This window comes from Mirounga angustirostris, unplaced genomic scaffold, assembly GCF_029215605.1.
Source record: "Mirounga angustirostris isolate CCGP_5_RB_7025 unplaced genomic scaffold, mMirAng1.0.hap1 SCAF_16, whole genome shotgun sequence".
NCBI classification, from domain to species: Eukaryota; Metazoa; Chordata; class Mammalia; order Carnivora; family Phocidae; genus Mirounga; species Mirounga angustirostris.
The window spans coordinates 50590943-50608102 of NW_026991724.1; the positions used below are offsets into that span (position 1 = coordinate 50590943).

The window sequence follows — 17160 nt, forward strand, 5'->3', positions numbered from 1 at the left end:
GCTCTTCCGCTGCCCACCCCAGGGTCCAGTGGTTTCAGCCCTGTTCATTCTTACCTCGCCCCACTGCTCCCTCCCCCTGTTCTATTTATAGATTATTTATTGTTTGCAACAAAATAAAGTGGAAGCCTTGTTACCAGCAAGGACAAGGCAGGCTCCTTTGGTCCCCTGCTTCCTCCACCCTGGGTGGGGGCTCCTCCTGCAGGATCTGGAGGGCCCGGGGCCTGCAGTTGGAGAGAACCCACACCTTCCCACAGAGCTGCCCTCCAGCCCCCCGGCCCTGTCAGGCAGCGGCGGCCAGAAAGCCAGAATCTCGGGTGGGGATTTTTTATGGTCCAGTGTTTCCTTCGGACAAGTAATTTAGAAGGTAGCCCACACCCCTGGAGATTCTAGTTGTCTGTTAACTTTATTTTAATTGAAATGGAGGCATAACATGTCCTAGAAAAATAAAGATTTATGATACAAACTAGACACAGGGGTCAGGGTTGCCCCAGGGGTGAGGGGATCTTTGGTCTGGGGCCGGAGGTGAGAAAGAAGGCTCTAGTCCAGGGGGAGCCTCACGCAGGCCTCCCCGCACCTGCCTCCCTTTTCAGCAGGGAGGGCCCAGCCGGGAGGGTCCCGGGGGTCTGGGGCACAGGACTGCCTGTCCTCCACCCTCCGACTCCAAGTGGTTCTGAGAACACTGGATGTCAGTGGACCTATTAGTGTTTTAGGGAGCGACGGGGGCGGGCCCAGGGGCTCGGAAATCCAGCCACGTGGCAGGGCTTGCAGCTCACAGCTAGTACCAGGTTGAGGGGGGCAGAGCCCCCGAGTCAGGATCCCCAAACCTCCCCGTGTATTTGGGGCACAGAGCAAGGGCTGTAACAGAGGACGCCGCTGAGCCCAAGGTCAGTGTCCCTGGGCGGGAGTGGACAGGGGCCAGCCCCCCCCCCCCGCCCCGGCACCTCCAGGGCTTGGAGAGTTTCCGCGGCCCGGCTTGGGGGCAGCGCACGTAGTGTGTGGCATCTTGGGCTCAAAGCGACCGTGTCTGGGCAGCCCCCTCGTTCGGCCCCAAGGGAGGTCTGCGCGGCCCCAGATCTTGAGCACCATTGGCAGCAGAGGCGCGAGGCCCGGCGCGGGGGGCGGTCACAGTTCCAGGGGCTCTTCCACAGGCACCGACTGTAGCTGGGTCAGAACCTTGGGCTCGGCTTCCAGCCCCTCGTCAACCTCGCCGCCGGCCGTGGACCCCAGGAGCAGCCCCTCGGGGTCGGGGTCCGGCAGCCTCAGCACGGCGTGGGGGGCCTGCGTCCCCAACCCCTTTTCTGCTTCCAGCAGCCCCTCCGGGCCCGCGCTCAGTTCCAGGCCCGCGGGCCAGACGGGCATGGCTGCAGGCGACAGAAGGAGCCCTTCGGGCGGGGGCGCCGGGAAGCCGGGTAGGAGACCCGAGGAATCCGGGGAGAAGGGCAGGCTGGCGGCGGCGGCGGCGGCGGGGACGGGGACGGGCGGCGGCGGCGGCGCAGACAGCGGGCCCAGGGCGTGCACGTCCGGGAGAGCGGGGCTGGGGGCCACCGGGAGGGCTCCTTCGGGCACGGAGATGGCCGGGTCTGGCTTCAGGGGCAGGGCCAGGCCGGGGGCAGGCGGCAGGACCTGGGAGACCAGCATGCTGGTGGGGAAGGTGGCCGTGAGGATGATCTTGCCCTGCTGCACGGCCACGCCTGTCACGATGGGGCTGCCCGACACGGGGTTGGCCAGGAGAAAGTTTCCTGTGGGGACGAGACACGGGCCAGGCGCCGGGGTGAAGATGGCGCTCAGCAGGGCAGGCAGGGAGATCAGCAGGAGGCAAAGCGAGCCTCTTCGAGCCCCTTCGAGGCCGGGGCTGCGTCTGTGGGGCCTGAGCCTCAGGCCGCCGCCGGCTTCTGGAGGGTTCTGGGCCGTGCCAGGGGTGGGCTGCCCAACCTCCCCAGAGCCCACTGCCGGCGCCGCCCCCCAACCCCCCACCTCAGGCCCCAGCAAGGCAGGAGGTACCTGGGGCGGTGGCCGAAGGCAGCTGCAGGGCAGTCACGCCCACCCCGGAGTTTATCAGGTGCACGTTGGCGGGGCCCGCGGCCGCCACCTTCACGGGGCTGCCCGGCCCGGCCGCCAACAGCTGCAGCGGCCCCACCGCCTGGGGCAGGGTCACCACCTGTGAGGTGGGCACCACCTGCGGCAGGTTCAACAGTGGGGACGCGGGGCCCAGGCCTGCAGGGTACCCAGGGGGCGGGGAAAGCGGCACCACCTGGGGAGCAGCCACGGACGGCACTGGCCCCGGGGGCAGAGGGAAGGGGGCAGCCGGCGGGGGGCCGGGCACCACCTGGGGCAGGGGCCCCGCAGCCTCCTCTCCCGCCGGCCCCGAAGCAGCCACCTGGGCCTCCTTGGTGTCGGCGGCCTCGGGCTGAGCCTCTTCTAGCCGAACCTCCCCGGTCTGAGGGTCCAGGACCAGGGAGGTCTTGCCCTCGCTGGCCCCCTGGGGCCCGGGCTGCGGTGCAGGAGGGCCGCTGCCACCCGTGAGCAGCAGGGGGCCCAGGCCGGAGGCCTCCCCGAGGGCCAGGCTGTTGATGATGACGGGGCTCCCGTTGAGGAGCACGGCGGGAGAGCTGCCCGCAGCCAGGAAGCTGCCGTTCACCAGGATGGAGGAGGAGGCGGCGCAGGGGGCAGGAGGGGCGGCCCCGGCCAGGAATATAGAGCCCTGGGCGGGGGCCTCCGCCGCCACCGGGGCCACCGCCCTGTCCAGGTCCTCGGGACTGCGGCTGCACTCGTCCTCGGTGGCGGGGTTCCCGTCAGACTCGCTGGCCAGAGAAAGGATTGTGAGTTGTGGTCCCCAACGCCCTGCGTCCCCACTGGCCGCCCCGCCGGAGCGCGGGGCTCACCGCTGCCTCCCCACCTTGCCGCGGCCCAAACTTCTGCAGCCGAAGGCCTGGGCCGGGCGGGTTATAAAACCTCCTCCTGAGACCACCCAAGGACCCCCCAAGACGAGCCTCTGCAAGTCCAGCATTGATACCTCTCCGTAAAAGCTAAAGCTGGCCCCACCGGAGGGAGGAGGCCCTCCTCTCCCAATCCCTCGGCCTCCGGGCCCCAGAGGCTGAGCACTGGGCTGCCCTGGGGTCCCCCGGGTCGGGCCGCAAGCTGCCCGGCGTCTTCCCGGAGAGTGAGGAGGCAGCCGCCGCCGCCCGCTCAGCTCCCGGTGCCTCCCCCCGCCGGCGTCAGCAAAGGGAGTGAGAGGCCGGTGCGCAGGGTGGGAGGGGAAGGGCTTGGGTTACAGGGAAACCGGAGCTGGGGAAGGTTCACGTTTCACAACAAAGACAGACGACGGACCACGCTGTTTGGGCCCCGAGGGGGGGTGAGTGGGGGGGTGGGGAAGAGCCACGGCCAGGGAAAGGCCCGGCAGCCCGGGGGCGTGAAAGACGCCTCCACGCGCGGTGGGTGGACAAGGCCCCGTCCCCCTTTCCGCAGCCCCCCTTTTCCTCACTGCCTCCCCCCAGCCACGGACACGGATGGGATTGGGGACGGCGCTCTGAGCGCAGCAGAGGGGAAGAGGTCTCCCGGCCTCCGCGACAGGAGCTGCCGGGTCGGGAGAGGGCCCGGGCCGTGTGCCTGTTCCGTCCACACGTAGTCCCTGCGCCCTGGGGGGCGCCTGAAGGCGTGAGCAGGAGGCGTCCCCAGAGCTCGGCGCGCTGACCCCAGCCGTGGGCATGGGGGAGAGGGGGGTGGCTGGTGGGTGGCACGTCCCCGGGAAAACGGGACTTGCGCCGCCTGGGTCCCCTCACCTCTTGCAAGGCGCGCCGCCGCCGCCCCCGGTCCGATCGCGCTGTCGCCGGTTCTTGAACCAGTTGCTGACCTGCGTGAGCGAGAGGCCGGTGAGCGTGGCCAGGCGGCGCTTCTCGTCCGGCGTTGGGTAGCGGTTGCCGCGATAGCAGGCCTTGAGCGCGGCGCGGGAGCGCTCCTTGAAGCAGTAGACGGTCTCCTCGCCGTCCCATATGGTCTTGGGCAGCGGGAACTTCTTGCGCAGACGGTACTTGTCCACTGCGCCCAGCGCGCGGCCGCGGGCCCGCTCGGCCTCGTGGTAGCGCGCGCGCAGGTAGAGGTCCTGCAGAAAGGCGTGGTGGGCGGCGGGGAAGGGGCGGCTCTCGAGCAGCCGGTAGAGCTCGGCGTACTCGCCCCGCTGGAAGGCCACCAGGGCCCGAGCGCGCAGCACCGGATCGCTGCCACGTAGGCGCTCGGCCGGGGGCAGCGCGCCCAGGAAGCGGCTCAAGCGGCCGGCGTGGCCGGCTTGTAGCAGCGCCTCGCAAACGCACGCCACCTGCTCGGGCGAGAAGCGGAGGCCCGTGGGCGGCTCGGCAGCGGCCTCGGGGGGCGACCCGGGGACGCCCGGGGATCCCGGGCCCTCCGCTCCCGACGCCGCTTCGCCCGCCCCGGCCCCGGCCGCGGCCGCTGCCTCACCCTCGGCCGCCTGCAAAGTCTGCAGGAGCTGGCGCGCTTCCTCCTCCTCTTCTTCGGTCGCCGCCGCCGCCGCCACCGCCTCCCCCCCAGCCGCCGGCCCCGCGCTCGGCTCCGCAGGCAAGGTAGCCATGTTTTGCAACTTTGGGAAGTTCCTCCCTCCTTCTCCTCCTCCCTCGGGCTTTCCCCAGCCCCCTCCCCCGCCCGTCCCCCCTCTCCGCCCTCCTCTTCGCGCTTCCCGATCTTCTCCCCCCGCGCCGACCCCGCGTCTCCCCCAGCAATGCCAGGCCCGGCTCTCCACTTGGGTCTCGGTCCCAGTGTCTGTGTGAGTGCCCGCCCCCCTCCCCGTCTGTCCGTGATTCTCCTTTTGTTTTCCCTCCGCCTCAGGCCGCGCTTTTTTGCCTCCCCCCGCGTGTGCCTCAGGCTCAGGGCCTCAGTTTCCCCATCGGGACAACGGAGAAGGTAACGGGCCGTCCGGGAGCGCTAAGGGCGCGAAGCCACCTCCGCCCCGAGACTAAGCTTCTGCACGCCTCCGTCTCCAGAGTCCTCTGAAGGCCCCCCCACTCCCCCATCTCCGCCTGCGCTCCGCCCCTCGGAATTCCCGGCGCCGCAGGGGGGCGGGCCTGGCAGGGAGAAGGGGCGGAGGAAACGGGTTAGAAAGTTTGCAGCAACTTTTCTTGAGCAAGTCTCTGGAACGGAGGCGCGTGGCCCGCGCAGGCGCAGTGGTAGGAGGATGGCCGCGCGCGCAGCCGGCCCAGCCCCCTTCTTCCCGGGGAGCGGGTGGCACAGCTGGGCCACAGCTGGACAGGGGGCGGTGCCTCCTGGTGGCTCGCTAGCCATCTCCTATTGGCCGGATGCTGAGGCCACGCCCCTCAGCGTCCCCATCCCCACCCCCGTCCCTGATTCGTCAGCTCTGCGGCCCGCTAGCCTCCCGCCAGGCCATTGGCTGCCTCCACTCGCCTTCCGATTGGCCCCCTGAGCAGGCTCCTTCCCGCAACGAAAAGAGAGCGGACACCCGGGACTTCAGAGGTTTGGGCAGACGGGGGGGCCTTTTATTCGCGAGGATCGGGGGTGGGGTCCTAGGTGGGGAGAGACAATAAATACTGAGGAATGTCGGGGTCTCAGTGCATCCAAAACGTGGATTAGGGCGCTGGGGTCCTGGAGCCTGTCAGCGGGTCGGAGGACAGGTCAATAAATACCCAAACTGCCGAGGCGGGCGGAGCCTGCGGTGGCTCCGAGAGCCGCTTACGTGAGGAGGGCGCGGGAGTCCCCGAAAAAGCGGGGCTGGCAAAAGCACAAGGTTTCCGAGAGAGCGGGCGGAGCTCGCACTAGACGTTCGCCGCGGGGGGAGAACGTTCCCGGGATAGCAGGGCCTCATGCACAAGGATTTGTGGTCTGCGAGCCGATGGGGGCGGAGGGGGGGAGGGGGGAGGCGGGGAGGGTGAAAAATTGATGGCCGAGCCCTGGCCCTGCTGCCTTCTCTAGATCGCAGTTTGCCCATACATGTCGGGGCCTCAGCCAGGCCGCAGGAAGGAAGTGGTCTGCCATCCCCACCCCCCCACCCCCCGGCAGCAGCTGCAGCATTGCCGGTTACAAGCCTTCCAGGAGCCCCATGCTCCGACCGCGGGCCCGGCTCCTCCCTCTCCGGCCGCCAGGGGGCGGGCCCGGATCACAGGGCTGGAGCTGGGGCGGACACCCACGCTTGGAGCGGTGTGAACGCGGAGGCGGTGGGAGCGGCTTCTGGGCGGTGCCCAGGTCACCCAACCCTCCGGCTTGGGGTTCTAGGGTTCAGGGGGCGAAGGCGGGTCCTGGGTGGCGCCAGACCGGGGCGAGATGGTCGGCGCAGGCCACCAACCCAGTGCAGCCCAAGGCGGCGGCAGCAGCCAGAGCAACGGCGAACAGGAGCAGGGAACGCGCCTCCGATAGGTCAGGCTTAGGGACCTGCGGACAAGAGGGCGGGATCAGGTCCCCGCGGCACGGCCCACCGATTGGCTCCTGAGACTCGCCACGCCTACGCCCATAGGTGGGTCCACAATCCTTTCTGCACTGCGCCCCGCCCCCGCGGGCAGCTGCGGTTGGTCCGCTGGCAAGCCTCAAGTCTTGTCGGAACTCGCCACTGGCTGCTTCCGAGCGGCCTGTGCTGATTGGCTGCCCGGGCATCCTCCCTCCCCGCGGCGGGCCGGGCCCGACAAAGGCGCAGCTAAGCAGAGGCAGCTTGGGGTAAGTGGAGCGAGGAGGGGGCGCGGCGGCGGCGGGCGGGCGTGAGAAGCCGGACGTACCCTGGCAGGGAGCAGCAGGTGGCGGCGGTGCATGGGGCCTGGCCCCACCAGCGGGCATTGGCCCAGAGCCACGGCCGGGGGGCCATCTAGCTGGAGAGAGAAGGGACAGGTGACCCGATCGGAGCCCAGCCCGGCCCGGCCGCCCTCGGCAGGGGGCAAGAGACAGCAGAGGGAGTCGGGGAAGGAATCGAGGGAGCTCCTAGACGGGATCTGGTGGGGCTATCTGGTGGGGGAGGGGGGCCTGAATGGAGGGTGTCTGCCGTCTGGAACTCCCAAGAGATAGGGTGATCCCTAAATCTGGACGAGAAGACAGGGGCGGGGTCTGCAGAGGGGCCAGCAGGCTTGATACAGGGGAAAAAGAGGGGTCTTACATGGGAAGGTGGATCCGTGGCCCCGGGACTGGGGACCCCCGTGACAGCTGGAAGGAGAAGAGAGACGCATAGGGCGCGTGGAGGGGCGGAGGAGGGCGGTGGCGCGGCGTGCCCCAGCCTGGGCCCCTCGCCCTCCCCCAGGTGTCCACACACGCCGGGGGCCCACCTCCCTGGCCTCCCCCCCCCCGCCCCGTCGCCCTCGGGAAAGGGGACGCCTGAGGGACTCGCCTGCGTCTCCCCCAGCCTGCAGCAGCTCCATCCGCTCCTGCAGCTGCTGGACGTGCGCCTCCAGGTCTCGGTTCCGGGCCTCGGCCTCACGGAGCTGACTGCGGGGAGGAAAAGACCGTGAGCCCGCCCGGACCCGAGCGAGACAGGCTGCTGGCGGTAGAGAGGCCCCGGCGCCCCGACCCCGACCTGGCAAAGCTCTGGTTAGCTGTGCGGATGGCCTCCAGCTCCCGGCTCAGGCTCTGCCGTGTAAGCACCTCCTCCTCCAGGGCCTCCTGGAGCTCCCGCAGCGTCATCTGGGCCTCCCGGGCCTCCGCCGAGGCTGGAATGGCCTCCGGAACCGCCGCTTCAGCCTGCGGGCGGGACGCGCTTAGGGCGGCCTTTGGCTCCTGCGGCACCCAAGACCTGGGCACAGGTTCTAGGCTGGGACCCCGACCCCCACCCCGCCCTGTCCTCTAGATCTCTGGGAATCCTCACAGCTCCTGCAGTGACCCAAGTCTCCTCCTTCCCTAACCAACCCCAGCCCCTGGTCTGGGCCTTTCCCACCCACCTTGCACACACAGGAACCAAAGGACTGGTCCTAAAACTCTAACCCAACTTGACCACGGCCCTCTCTTTCTCTCCAGCCCCTCAGCGCCCTCAGGGGAAGGCCTGCCTCACCAAAAGGCCCTGTTTGGTTTGTTTCCTGATGGCCTCAGTCTCGGCTCCCCTCAGCCTCCTCCAGCCTCCTCCTGGAACAAGTCAGCCTTACCACCCTCCTTTCCTGTTCGAGAATAAGCCTTTGCCTTGAAGTTCTGTCAGCTGACCAGTGAGTGGGTCCTTTTCTTCCCATGGATGGTCCTCCTCCTCCTTCTCTTCGGTGTTGTCCCTTCCCAGAGTCCCCTCCTCCCACACACAATGGCCGGTTTTAATGTCTTCATAGGGATTGTTTCTGACTGAAGTAACTTTGTCTCTACTGTGTTTTCTGTCCCTTTCTGTCAAGTGAGCTCCCAGAGGGCTTACTTAGCACTCCACAGCATGCAAGACCCCAGAAGCCCTTGCCTTTCTTGCCCATTCGTCCCTGACTGACCTCCTCCTCCAAAGACTCAGTTTCCTCCAGTGGGGGCACTGTGGCCTCTGGGCTGGGTGCTTGCACAGTTGGCTCAGGCAATGGCTCGGCCTCCAGTTCCATGGCCGTGGGGCCTGGGGCCTCCTCGTCCCTGGGGAGAGGAACAGGGCAAGGGGAGGGAGAGCTGGGCCCCCTCGAGAGGTTGCCCTGCCCCTGGATTTAGAGCCAGGACTCCCTCTCCTGTGGCCATGGGAGAGCCAGACCCTGAAGAACCCCTAGTGTGAGGAGGGGGAGGGACAGAGAGAAGGGAACTGATTGCCAGGTTGGTGTGACAGGTCCCCTTCTTGTTAGTAAAGGCCTGCCCTTCGCATGGCCTCATGGGCCTGGGAGCTGGCCTCTCTGCACCTTCTGGCAGATCCTGGGCTCCAGATACCCATGCTCTGGGGTCTGCTCATCTCCTCCCTCTCCATGTGACCTTTGCAGACCCCTCTCCTTTAGACGTCAGGACAGTGAGGGGGGACCCCACCCATCTCTAAGCTACCTCCCAAGATACGGTCTTTTTCTGGTCATCAGCCCCCTGCCCCCACCATCCCCAGCTGCTGGGAAGAGGTAACGCTCTCCCTGGGAATATGAAATTGCAATAAAAGTGGATGTTGCCTCCAACCCAATGCTCCCTCTCGTGGAAACAGGTCTCAAGGGCCTGATGAGCCTGGTGAGCATGGAGACCAAGCCGCAGCTATTCATCCAGCTTGGGTTATAACAGAGATGGACTGATTGAGTCCCGACCTGCCCAGTGAGAATACTGCACAATGGCTCGTGCTGTTGTTCATTCATGGTAAGAAATGGCATTTGTGGGGTGCCTGGGTGGCTCAGTTGGTTAAGCATCTGCCTTGGGCTCAGGTCATGATCCCAGGGTCCTGGGTTCGAGTCCTGCATCTGGCTCCCTGCTCAGTGGGGAGCTTGCTTCTCCCTCTGCTTGCAGCTCCCCCTGCTTGTGCTCGCTCTCTACTCTCTCTGACAAATAAATAAATAAAATCTGGGGGGAAAAAAAAGGCTTTGGGGCGCCTGGGTGGCTCAGTCGTTAAGCATCTGCATTCAGCTCAGGTCATGATTCCAGAGTCCTGGGATCGAGCCCCGTGTTGGGCTCCCTGCTCAGCGGGAAGCCTGCTTCTCCCCCTCCCCCTGCTTGTGTTCCCCCTCTCGCTGTGTCTCTCTCTCTCTGTCAAATAAATAAATAAATAAATAAATCTTAAAAAAAAAAAAAAAGGCTTTATGGTTATGAGTGATTCAATGAGTTTGTATTCTTTTAAGATCAATTTAGAAATTCTAAACTTATTTTCTAAGATTCTGAGGTCCTATGACTGTACTAGAAATCTGAAAGTGGAAGGTTGGAAGATTCTGGAAGGCCGAGTCTTTGGCTCTGAGGTTTTACAACTGAATCTAAAATTTCACAGTACTTATGGTCTGAGATTTTAAGGTCCTACATCTCTGGACTCCTAATAGTCCGTGGTCCCAAGGCAGGAAAGTTCCAAGATTGATCCTGCAATTCTACTGGGTGCCCCTGGACAGCATCCCGGGACCTGTGGAGGCTGGCACCACTGGCCCGCTCCTCACAGGCTGCCCAGGGGCACTGCCTACCTGAGGGCCATGCACGAGTAGGAGTAGCCCACAAACGGCAGGTGGACCCCCAGTGGCATGCCTTCCCGCATGTCCGTCAGCGTCTCCTATACAAGAGAAACAGATGTGGAGTGACCTGTGCTTGTCAGAGCTGGTCCTTCGCCCCTTCCCAGTCTGGCTTTAAATACCCGCTCCCACTATCTTAAGTGGCCCCTCCCTCGTTTTCTTTCATTGTGTTCTGCGGCTCCCCTCGGGGTACTCTCCATGCTGTAATTATATACTTCTCCGGGCTGTAAGTGGATGAGGGCAGGGGCTAGGGCTGGCTTGGTCCCTCTGTGTCCCTAGCAGCACCTGGCACAAGGGCACCCAGGCTGAAAATGCGCTCACTCAGGATAGTTTGTTGAGAGAGAGATGGCCTAAGAGAGATTCCTCCGCACTGTGGTGCTTTCCTGCCTCTCACTTCTCATCCCTCAAATAGTGCCTCCTCCAGGAAGCCCTCCAGGACTTTCCATGCTGGGTCAGGAGCCCCACCCCCTGGCCCTCCCCTGTTCACCCCCCCCCACTCTCTGTGGCATCGTTGTCTGGGGACCAGTCTATGTTCCCCACTGGACTGGGAATCCAGGTCACCGCTGGGTTCACAGCACTGGGCGGGCACAGAGCAGGTGCTCTGGGGGAGGGATGATTTCAAGACCCCAAGAGATGGGTACTATTCTAAGCCCAACTTTCCGGGTAAGGGATTGGGCGGGGGGGGGGGGGGGGGGGGGGGGCAGGAATACCCTCTGCCCAGCAGGGGTCGCAGGTACCTACCCCGCCCCCGCTCACCATGGCAGTGAGCCCGTCTTCCACCACATCGAAGTTGCACGTGTCAGTGGCACCCTCAAAATCCGGCGTAAAAGGGGGCACGCTGTCTCGAAGACCGTCCCAGTCAAGGCCAAAGAAAAAAGGATGATTCTGGAAATCACCTGCTCCGTCCCGGCCCAGCCGCATCTCAGGGGGACATAGCAGCTGCTGGATGAGGTCTCGAGCCTCCTCAGGGACCCCTGCATCGGTCAGGGGTAGAGACAGGTGCTCCTGCCAGAGGGAGAGGGAAAGCGGGGGACGTTAGCCTGTCAGTATGCGTGGAGGGAGATCAGGGGTTCCTCTGGCCGTGCTCACCTTGTAGTGCACGATCTTGCCGTAGGTCTCAGCCGTGGAGTCGGCGTAGAAGGGTGTCTGCCCGTAGAACATTTCATAGGCGAACACTCCCAGCGCCCACCAGTCACACTCGGGCCCATAGCTGCCCATCCCGGGCCCGCCACCCACGGCCTGCAGGATCTCGGGGGACAAGTAGTCCGGGGTGCCCACAGCCACCAGCGACCGCACCTGAGCCAAAAGGTGCAGAGCTGGGCTCGGTCCCGCCCCTCCGAGCTCTGGCCCCGCCCCTCCCAACCACGCCCCGAGGGCTTAGTCCCTCCCCTTGCCTGCTCTAACCCGGAGCCGCTCACGCACTTAGGCGTTGGTGCCCTCCTTCTCTTTCCCACTCCAAATCTGGTTGTGCCCCCACCCTAACTCTACCTGTGCGCCTCAGCCCCGCCCCCACACTCTGCACTTCCGGTCCCCCCACCTGACCCCACTCCTCTTTGGTGGTCCGAGCTGCTCGAAGCAGCGCCCCGCTCAAAGCAGCGCCCCGCACGGCTCACCGTTCCGTCTGCCCGCAACTTGAGGCAGGAGCCAAAGTCGGCCAAACGGATGTGGCCGCAGCGGTCCAGTAGGATGTTGTCGGGTTTGATGTCCCTGCGCAAACGGAAGGAGAGGGTGGGGAGATAAGTGAGCCTCCCTCCATCCATCTCACCAGGCTCCACCCCTCCAGACAGCACGGCCTCGGGTCCCCACCCTCTTAGGGACCATGCTCTCCGATTGCGGTCCCCCCCTTAGGGGATTCTGCAATTCTGAACCCCACTCCTCTGTCCCTGTCCCCAGTGGTCCCAACCAATGAGGTCCCTCTCCAGGCCCCGCCCCCTCTGGCTCCAACCTTGGCGGTACCCTGCCCCCTACCCGGGTGCAACTTTTGCTTTCCCTCTCTGGGCCCCGCCCTCAGCCCCCGCCCCTCAGCCCCTGCTGCGCCCACCTGTGTACATAGCCCAGCCGGTGCACTGAGTCTATGGCCATGACAATCTCGGCCAGATAGAAGCGCGCCATTTCGGCCGGGATCCGCTCCCCAAACTTGCTCAGCAGCGTTAGCAGGTCCCCGCCCACGTAGTACTCCATGACCAGGTACTGGCAGGGGACGTGTCATGGGGGGGGTCAGTCGCACCCCTCGGCGCTGACAATAGCCCGGGACAAAGACTCCCGCAGATGCCCCATCCCTGGGCAGAGACCCCGTAGCCCCAGCCCCAAGAGAGGCCAAGAGATCTCCCAGGCCAAATCAGAGACACTCCCCCCGCCAAAACCTAATTCTCCCAGGATGTCACTGGACAGAAAGAGAGAGGGGGAAAGAGAGCCCAGAGAGCTCCCAGTGCCCAAAGTACAGAGCCTAAATACCCTGCCCAGGGGCCCCCACATAGATTGTACAGAGCTATCCCAGTCCAGGTAAGAGATCCGCCCCCCGCACCCCGACGGTGGCATCTTTACAGGGTCCTCTGGAATCAGCCCGTGAAAAGAGCTATAAGGGGCATCTCCCAATCCCGGGAAAGGAAGACCAATTCCTCCCACACCCAGAGACACCGCTGCCATTTCGAGACAGCCTAGAATTTCTCCCTGACCCCGCCTCGTTCACTGACGGCCTCGGGATCGGGATCCGTCTCCCTAGTCCCCCCGGGTCTGGGGCTCACCAAGTAGTTCTCATCCTGGAAGGCGAAGTGCAGCTCCGTGATCCAGCGCCGGTCCCCGTTCACCAACACATCCCTCTCCTCCCGGAAGCACGACACCTGCGGGGCACCCGGAGGCACTGAAGCGGCCCGGAGCCGGAGCGGGGTGGGTAATTCTAGCGCCCTGCACATCCGGCCCCCGCCCTCACCTCGCCTCTCTTCAGCACGTCCCATTTATTCATGATCTTCATGGCATACACCTGGCCCGTCTGCTTCATCTTCACCACCGCCACCTGAAGGCCGAAACAGGGTGACTGGGGGCGGAGGTGGCGGGGGAAACACGCGGGCTCGCCAAGGCTGGACTCCACCCATAACACAACCTACTCGTGGCTCCGCCCCACGATTAACGCCACGCCCAGCGACCTCAGGCCCCGCCCCCGCCCGGCTCGTGTAGGCTTTCTCAGCTCAAGTCATTCATCAATTTCTAAGGTCCCGCCCCAAACCCCTGGGTCCCTCCCACTGCACGAAAAGTCGCGTCCCCTGCTCCGCGGAGCTGCAGCCGCCGCTCAAGGCTCACCTCACTGAACGCCCCGCGTCCGATCACCTTCAGAATCTCGAAGTCATCCCTCTGCAGTCGGGCCTCCTTAAGCCTCGCCGCGATGGGCTCCACTGGGGGGCGGGGTAGGTGAGAACCGAGGGTAACTGGGATTGACACTGGAGACGGGAGGAAGTCCCACCCTCTGTCCCTCAGTCTCCCCCTATCCCTCCTCGGTCTCCTCTGTCCCTTGTTCTCTCCTCTCTCTGTCTCTCTTCTAGGACTGTCAGCCTCCCAAAGGCTTCCCCGCAAAAACACTGTGTGAAGTTTTGGGGACCCCAAACTGCCCTCCTACAGAAAAAAAGGTGGGATGCCTGAGGAACCCCTTTTGGGAAGGGCATTGGGCCAGAGGGGCTCTAGTGGGTGCAGGTGGAGAGGGCGGGCTCTGGGAAAGGGAGGCTCTGAAGAACAGAAGATGTGAGTTCCCAGGCCTTAGGGTCTCCTGAGCTTCAGTCCCCACCCCTACTCTGGCTGGGAGTGGGAGTGCCTGCCAGGCCCACACCTGGGTTCTCAGTCTGTCTCAGGTCCTGTCCTGGAACATTCAGTTTAGTCCAGCACCTCCAGGTTTAGAGGCTGGTGGCTTTGGACTACACTTTGGGAAACACTGGATTTGGGGATGGGGCCCTGAGAGGGAACAGGAGAGGGAAGACAAAGCCAGCATGGACCCAAATTCCAAGCTCTAGTGTATTCGCTCTGTCCTCAACTCCAGGAAGAGGGCTTCTTTCGTCACCCCTCATTTACGGGAGGCCCATCATTTACTGGAGGCCCCTCGTTTACGGGAGGCCTTTACTTGGCTCAGATGGGTGAAGAGGTTGGCCCGAGGTCCTACAGCAGGTAGGGAGGGAAGGCCCAGGTGGAGGGAATGCAAGGGCACAGGGAGAGGGAGGACGCTGGGGACTTGGGAGGCAGGACAGAGAGAGGGACGGATTCAAGTGAAAGTAAGGGGAGATAGAGTGGGCTATGGCAGGGAGAGACAAGCCCCCATGAGTTTCGAGGTTCGGGAGAGTGGGCCGGCAGGGAAGAACCAGCCAGGGCCCAGGACGGGGGAGGGAGGAGAGAGCCAAGATGTTGAGCCCTTTTAAGGCAGCAGGAACCCAGGCCCCCTCCCCCGCCCCGGGCAGCCTAGCAGGGGAGGGGCCGCAGGATGCTGCTCAGGCCACAAAAGGAATGCTCCTTACGGGAGAGCCCAGACCCCTGCCCCCAGCTCCGGGCTCAGTTTACCCTGCTAGCTCAACTTCACGCTCTGCAAAATCAGGGCTGAGAGAGTTACTAAGGACTGGGGGAGGCGGGGAGAAAGTTCTTCCAGGGGCTGAGTGGCCCGGCCTTTGGTCTCCACCTTCCTATCTGCGAAATGGGAGGGACAGGAACAAGGCCTGGGTCAAAAAGAGATGAACACAAGAAACGAGGGAGAGCGGAGAGGCAGAGAGACAGAGACATACAGAGCCCCAGGACCGAGTGCAAGCCACTGAGGGACAAACCAGTGCAAGGACAGAGTGGCAGGGTGTCAGAGAGACGGAAAACCAAGTGAGCCTGAGTCCTGGGGTGGAGGAGGGCCGGAGGCAGACAAGGCCAGAGGGGGAAGCATCTTCCCTTCAGACCTGTCTCCAGGGAAAGACCTGGCCAGAAGGGACTGTGGGAGAGCTGGAAGGTCAGAAGTCATGAATACCAGGGACTTGGGGAGCTGCCCCATGCAAACTCGACAGACCAGGGCTGGTGGAGGGGGGGTGGCCAGACCCTAGAAAGTGGGCACACCCAGAAGAAACTGAAATTGTCCCTCCTCCATCCAGGGGGTGGGGGGTGCTGGGTGCCGCCTGTCTGCGGAGCCAGTTCTCCCCCAGGGCCTGAGTGGCCGCACCCTCCCAGTGCCTGGGCACCTGTTGGGGCAGCGGGAGACGCTGGCGCCGAACACCTGCCCACTGGCCGCACCCCTGGCAGCTGCCCCATGCTGTCCCTTCCGCCTGCCTCTGTGCTCTGGGAGGTCAGGGTGGAGAGCCACGGGGCCCATCTTGGTGGTGGTGGGGGCGATCCTAGGATCCAGGGCTCCCAGCATGTCCCTAGGCCTAGACCTTGGGGAGGGGGTACAGAAGGACCACGGAAGGCCATGCCCAGTCCAGCCTACCATGGCTCCCAGGTCAAGGTTCGGAGTCACGGCTGCCCTAGCCTCTGCTGACCCCAGCCTGCCCTGCCAGGGTGGCACAGGGGTAGGGACATGCCACCCTAGGACCCAGGACCAAGTTCCGGGCTCCTGAGTCAGAGGCTCTCCCACGTCCATCTTGACCCCAACTATCAGCCCCGATGCCCAGCCCCATCTCCTACCTCTGCCCTGCCCCTACCGCCCCCCAATCTGTGGCACCCACGACGGCAGGCACTCACCCCACTGCAAGAAGTCGGCCACATACTTGTCCTGGGCCAGGTCGGAGGCACCCAGCTCCTGGTGGACGCCCAGGAGAAGGTCGAGCAGGGGCTCCAGCCCCAGGAAGCCAGGGTCCAGCACCAGCTGCTGGAGCCGCCTCAGCCGCACCTCGGCTGACATGTCGGGCAGGCAGCACCATGGCCCCCTCCCCGGGCCAGGGGCTCGGGGTCCTCCAGTCACGGGGCCTGGCAGCCCCTGTCCAGGCCTCGGGGCTCTGGCTGCATGTCTGCCTGTCCCTGGCTGTCCCCTGGGCCTCTCTGGCCACTTCTCTCTGCTGCTGAGGCCTCCTCCCCTTCTCCCCACCCCTCGGGACGGCCCCCTCCCGCCTCCCAGCCTTAACCCCTTACGAGCCAGGCCCCCCAACTCCCTCCTGCCAGGGCCCCTCAGAACGCGTCAGTGTGAAATGGGGGGGTGGAGAACCTCAACTCTCCCACGATGCCTGCCCCCCAAAAACGGAGGAGCACATTAGTAGCTACAGGTGTGGCAGATGCCAAAGATGAGCCCTCCCATTCTGAGGGGGCCAATTAAGGTTCAGAACGATCGGGTAACACCCTTCTCAAGCCCTGGAATTGGGGTGGGGGAGAAAGGGGTGAGGCCTGGGAAGGGGGGGCAGGAGGCCAGGGAAGCTTCACGGGTGACTCAGCCACGGATTCAGACTTTGGGACGGTTTATATTTAGCCCTCAGGCCCTCTGCTTTCCACTGACTTTTTTTTGGCAGGAGGTGGGGAAGGGGTGGTGAGAGAATGGGGAAGGGAGGCCCTCAGGAGCCAGGACCAGGGGTGACCCACTGGCCAAAGCCTGGGGGAGGCAAAGGAGCCCCCAAAATAGCTCCTTGGACCCTGGCCGCACAGCCACATTCCTGCCCAGGCTAGGATTAGAAACAGAAACATTTCGGGGGGTGGAGGGCAGAGGGGGAAGACACCCCTCCCTGCAGCTCCAGAGAGCCAGCCAGGAGGGATTTTCGTTGTTCTCGGCAGGGGTGGACAGAGCTCCGGGAGGAATCCATGGTCTCCAGCTGGCTCTGGACGCCTGCGCCCTGTGAGCCTAGAGGCCTGAGGCAGCGGGAGGCCAAGCCTTAGGGTGCATTTTGGGCACCTCAGGAGCTCCCTGGGGGACCCATCTGGGCAGCCCCCCACCCCCCGCCGGTATCTGACCTGGACAGTTCGGGCACTTTCAAACTGGGAAGGAGGCCCCGGTGGCACTCTTTCCTCCGGAGTTGGGGGGTCTGGGGGCTCAGGGCTGGAGGGCTGGCGGCTTAGTGACCCATCAGCTGTGTGCCCTGAGTGAGTCCCTCCTCCAGCCTTCAGCTTTTCCGGCTATGAGAACGGAGCAGGGAGGGCACCGGGTTGGGGACAGGCAGGGCCTCTCTTCGTTCGG

At 64.6% G+C, this 17160-nt stretch overlaps 2 protein-coding genes across 8 annotated transcripts; both read right to left on the reverse strand.

The window, feature by feature from the left end:
* Positions 1-174: 174 nt before the first annotated feature.
* Positions 175-4680, reverse strand: SIX5 (SIX homeobox 5). The gene is made up of 3 exons (XM_045891768.3): positions 3780-4680; positions 2002-2801; positions 175-1739 (listed from the first exon to the last, which is right to left on the reverse strand). The coding sequence occupies exons 1-3, from the start codon at positions 4580-4582 to the stop codon at positions 1123-1125; spliced, it is 2220 nt and encodes a 739-aa protein (XP_045747724.1). The 5' UTR covers positions 4583-4680; the 3' UTR covers positions 175-1122.
* A 791-nt stretch (positions 4681-5471) lies between these two features.
* Positions 5472-17088, reverse strand: DMPK (DM1 protein kinase). 7 transcript variants are annotated; one of them, XM_045891774.3, is made up of 15 exons: positions 15744-17088; positions 13353-13444; positions 12985-13068; positions 12800-12895; positions 12097-12245; positions 11669-11762; positions 11145-11351; positions 10812-11060; positions 10011-10096; positions 8394-8523; positions 7514-7677; positions 7328-7425; positions 7100-7146; positions 6729-6814; positions 5472-6390 (listed from the first exon to the last, which is right to left on the reverse strand). In XM_045891774.3, exons 1-15 carry the CDS (start codon positions 15901-15903, stop codon positions 6231-6233), a joined length of 1902 nt encoding a protein of 633 aa, XP_045747730.1. In that variant the 5' UTR covers positions 15904-17088; the 3' UTR covers positions 5472-6230. The 7 variants fall into 7 exon arrangements, with proteins under 7 accessions (XP_045747730.1, XP_045747732.1, XP_045747728.1 ...); XM_045891776.3 differs by having other exon boundaries at positions 6729-6818; XM_045891772.3 differs by having other exon boundaries at positions 10797-11060.
* Between the last annotated feature and the right edge of the window lie 72 nt (positions 17089-17160).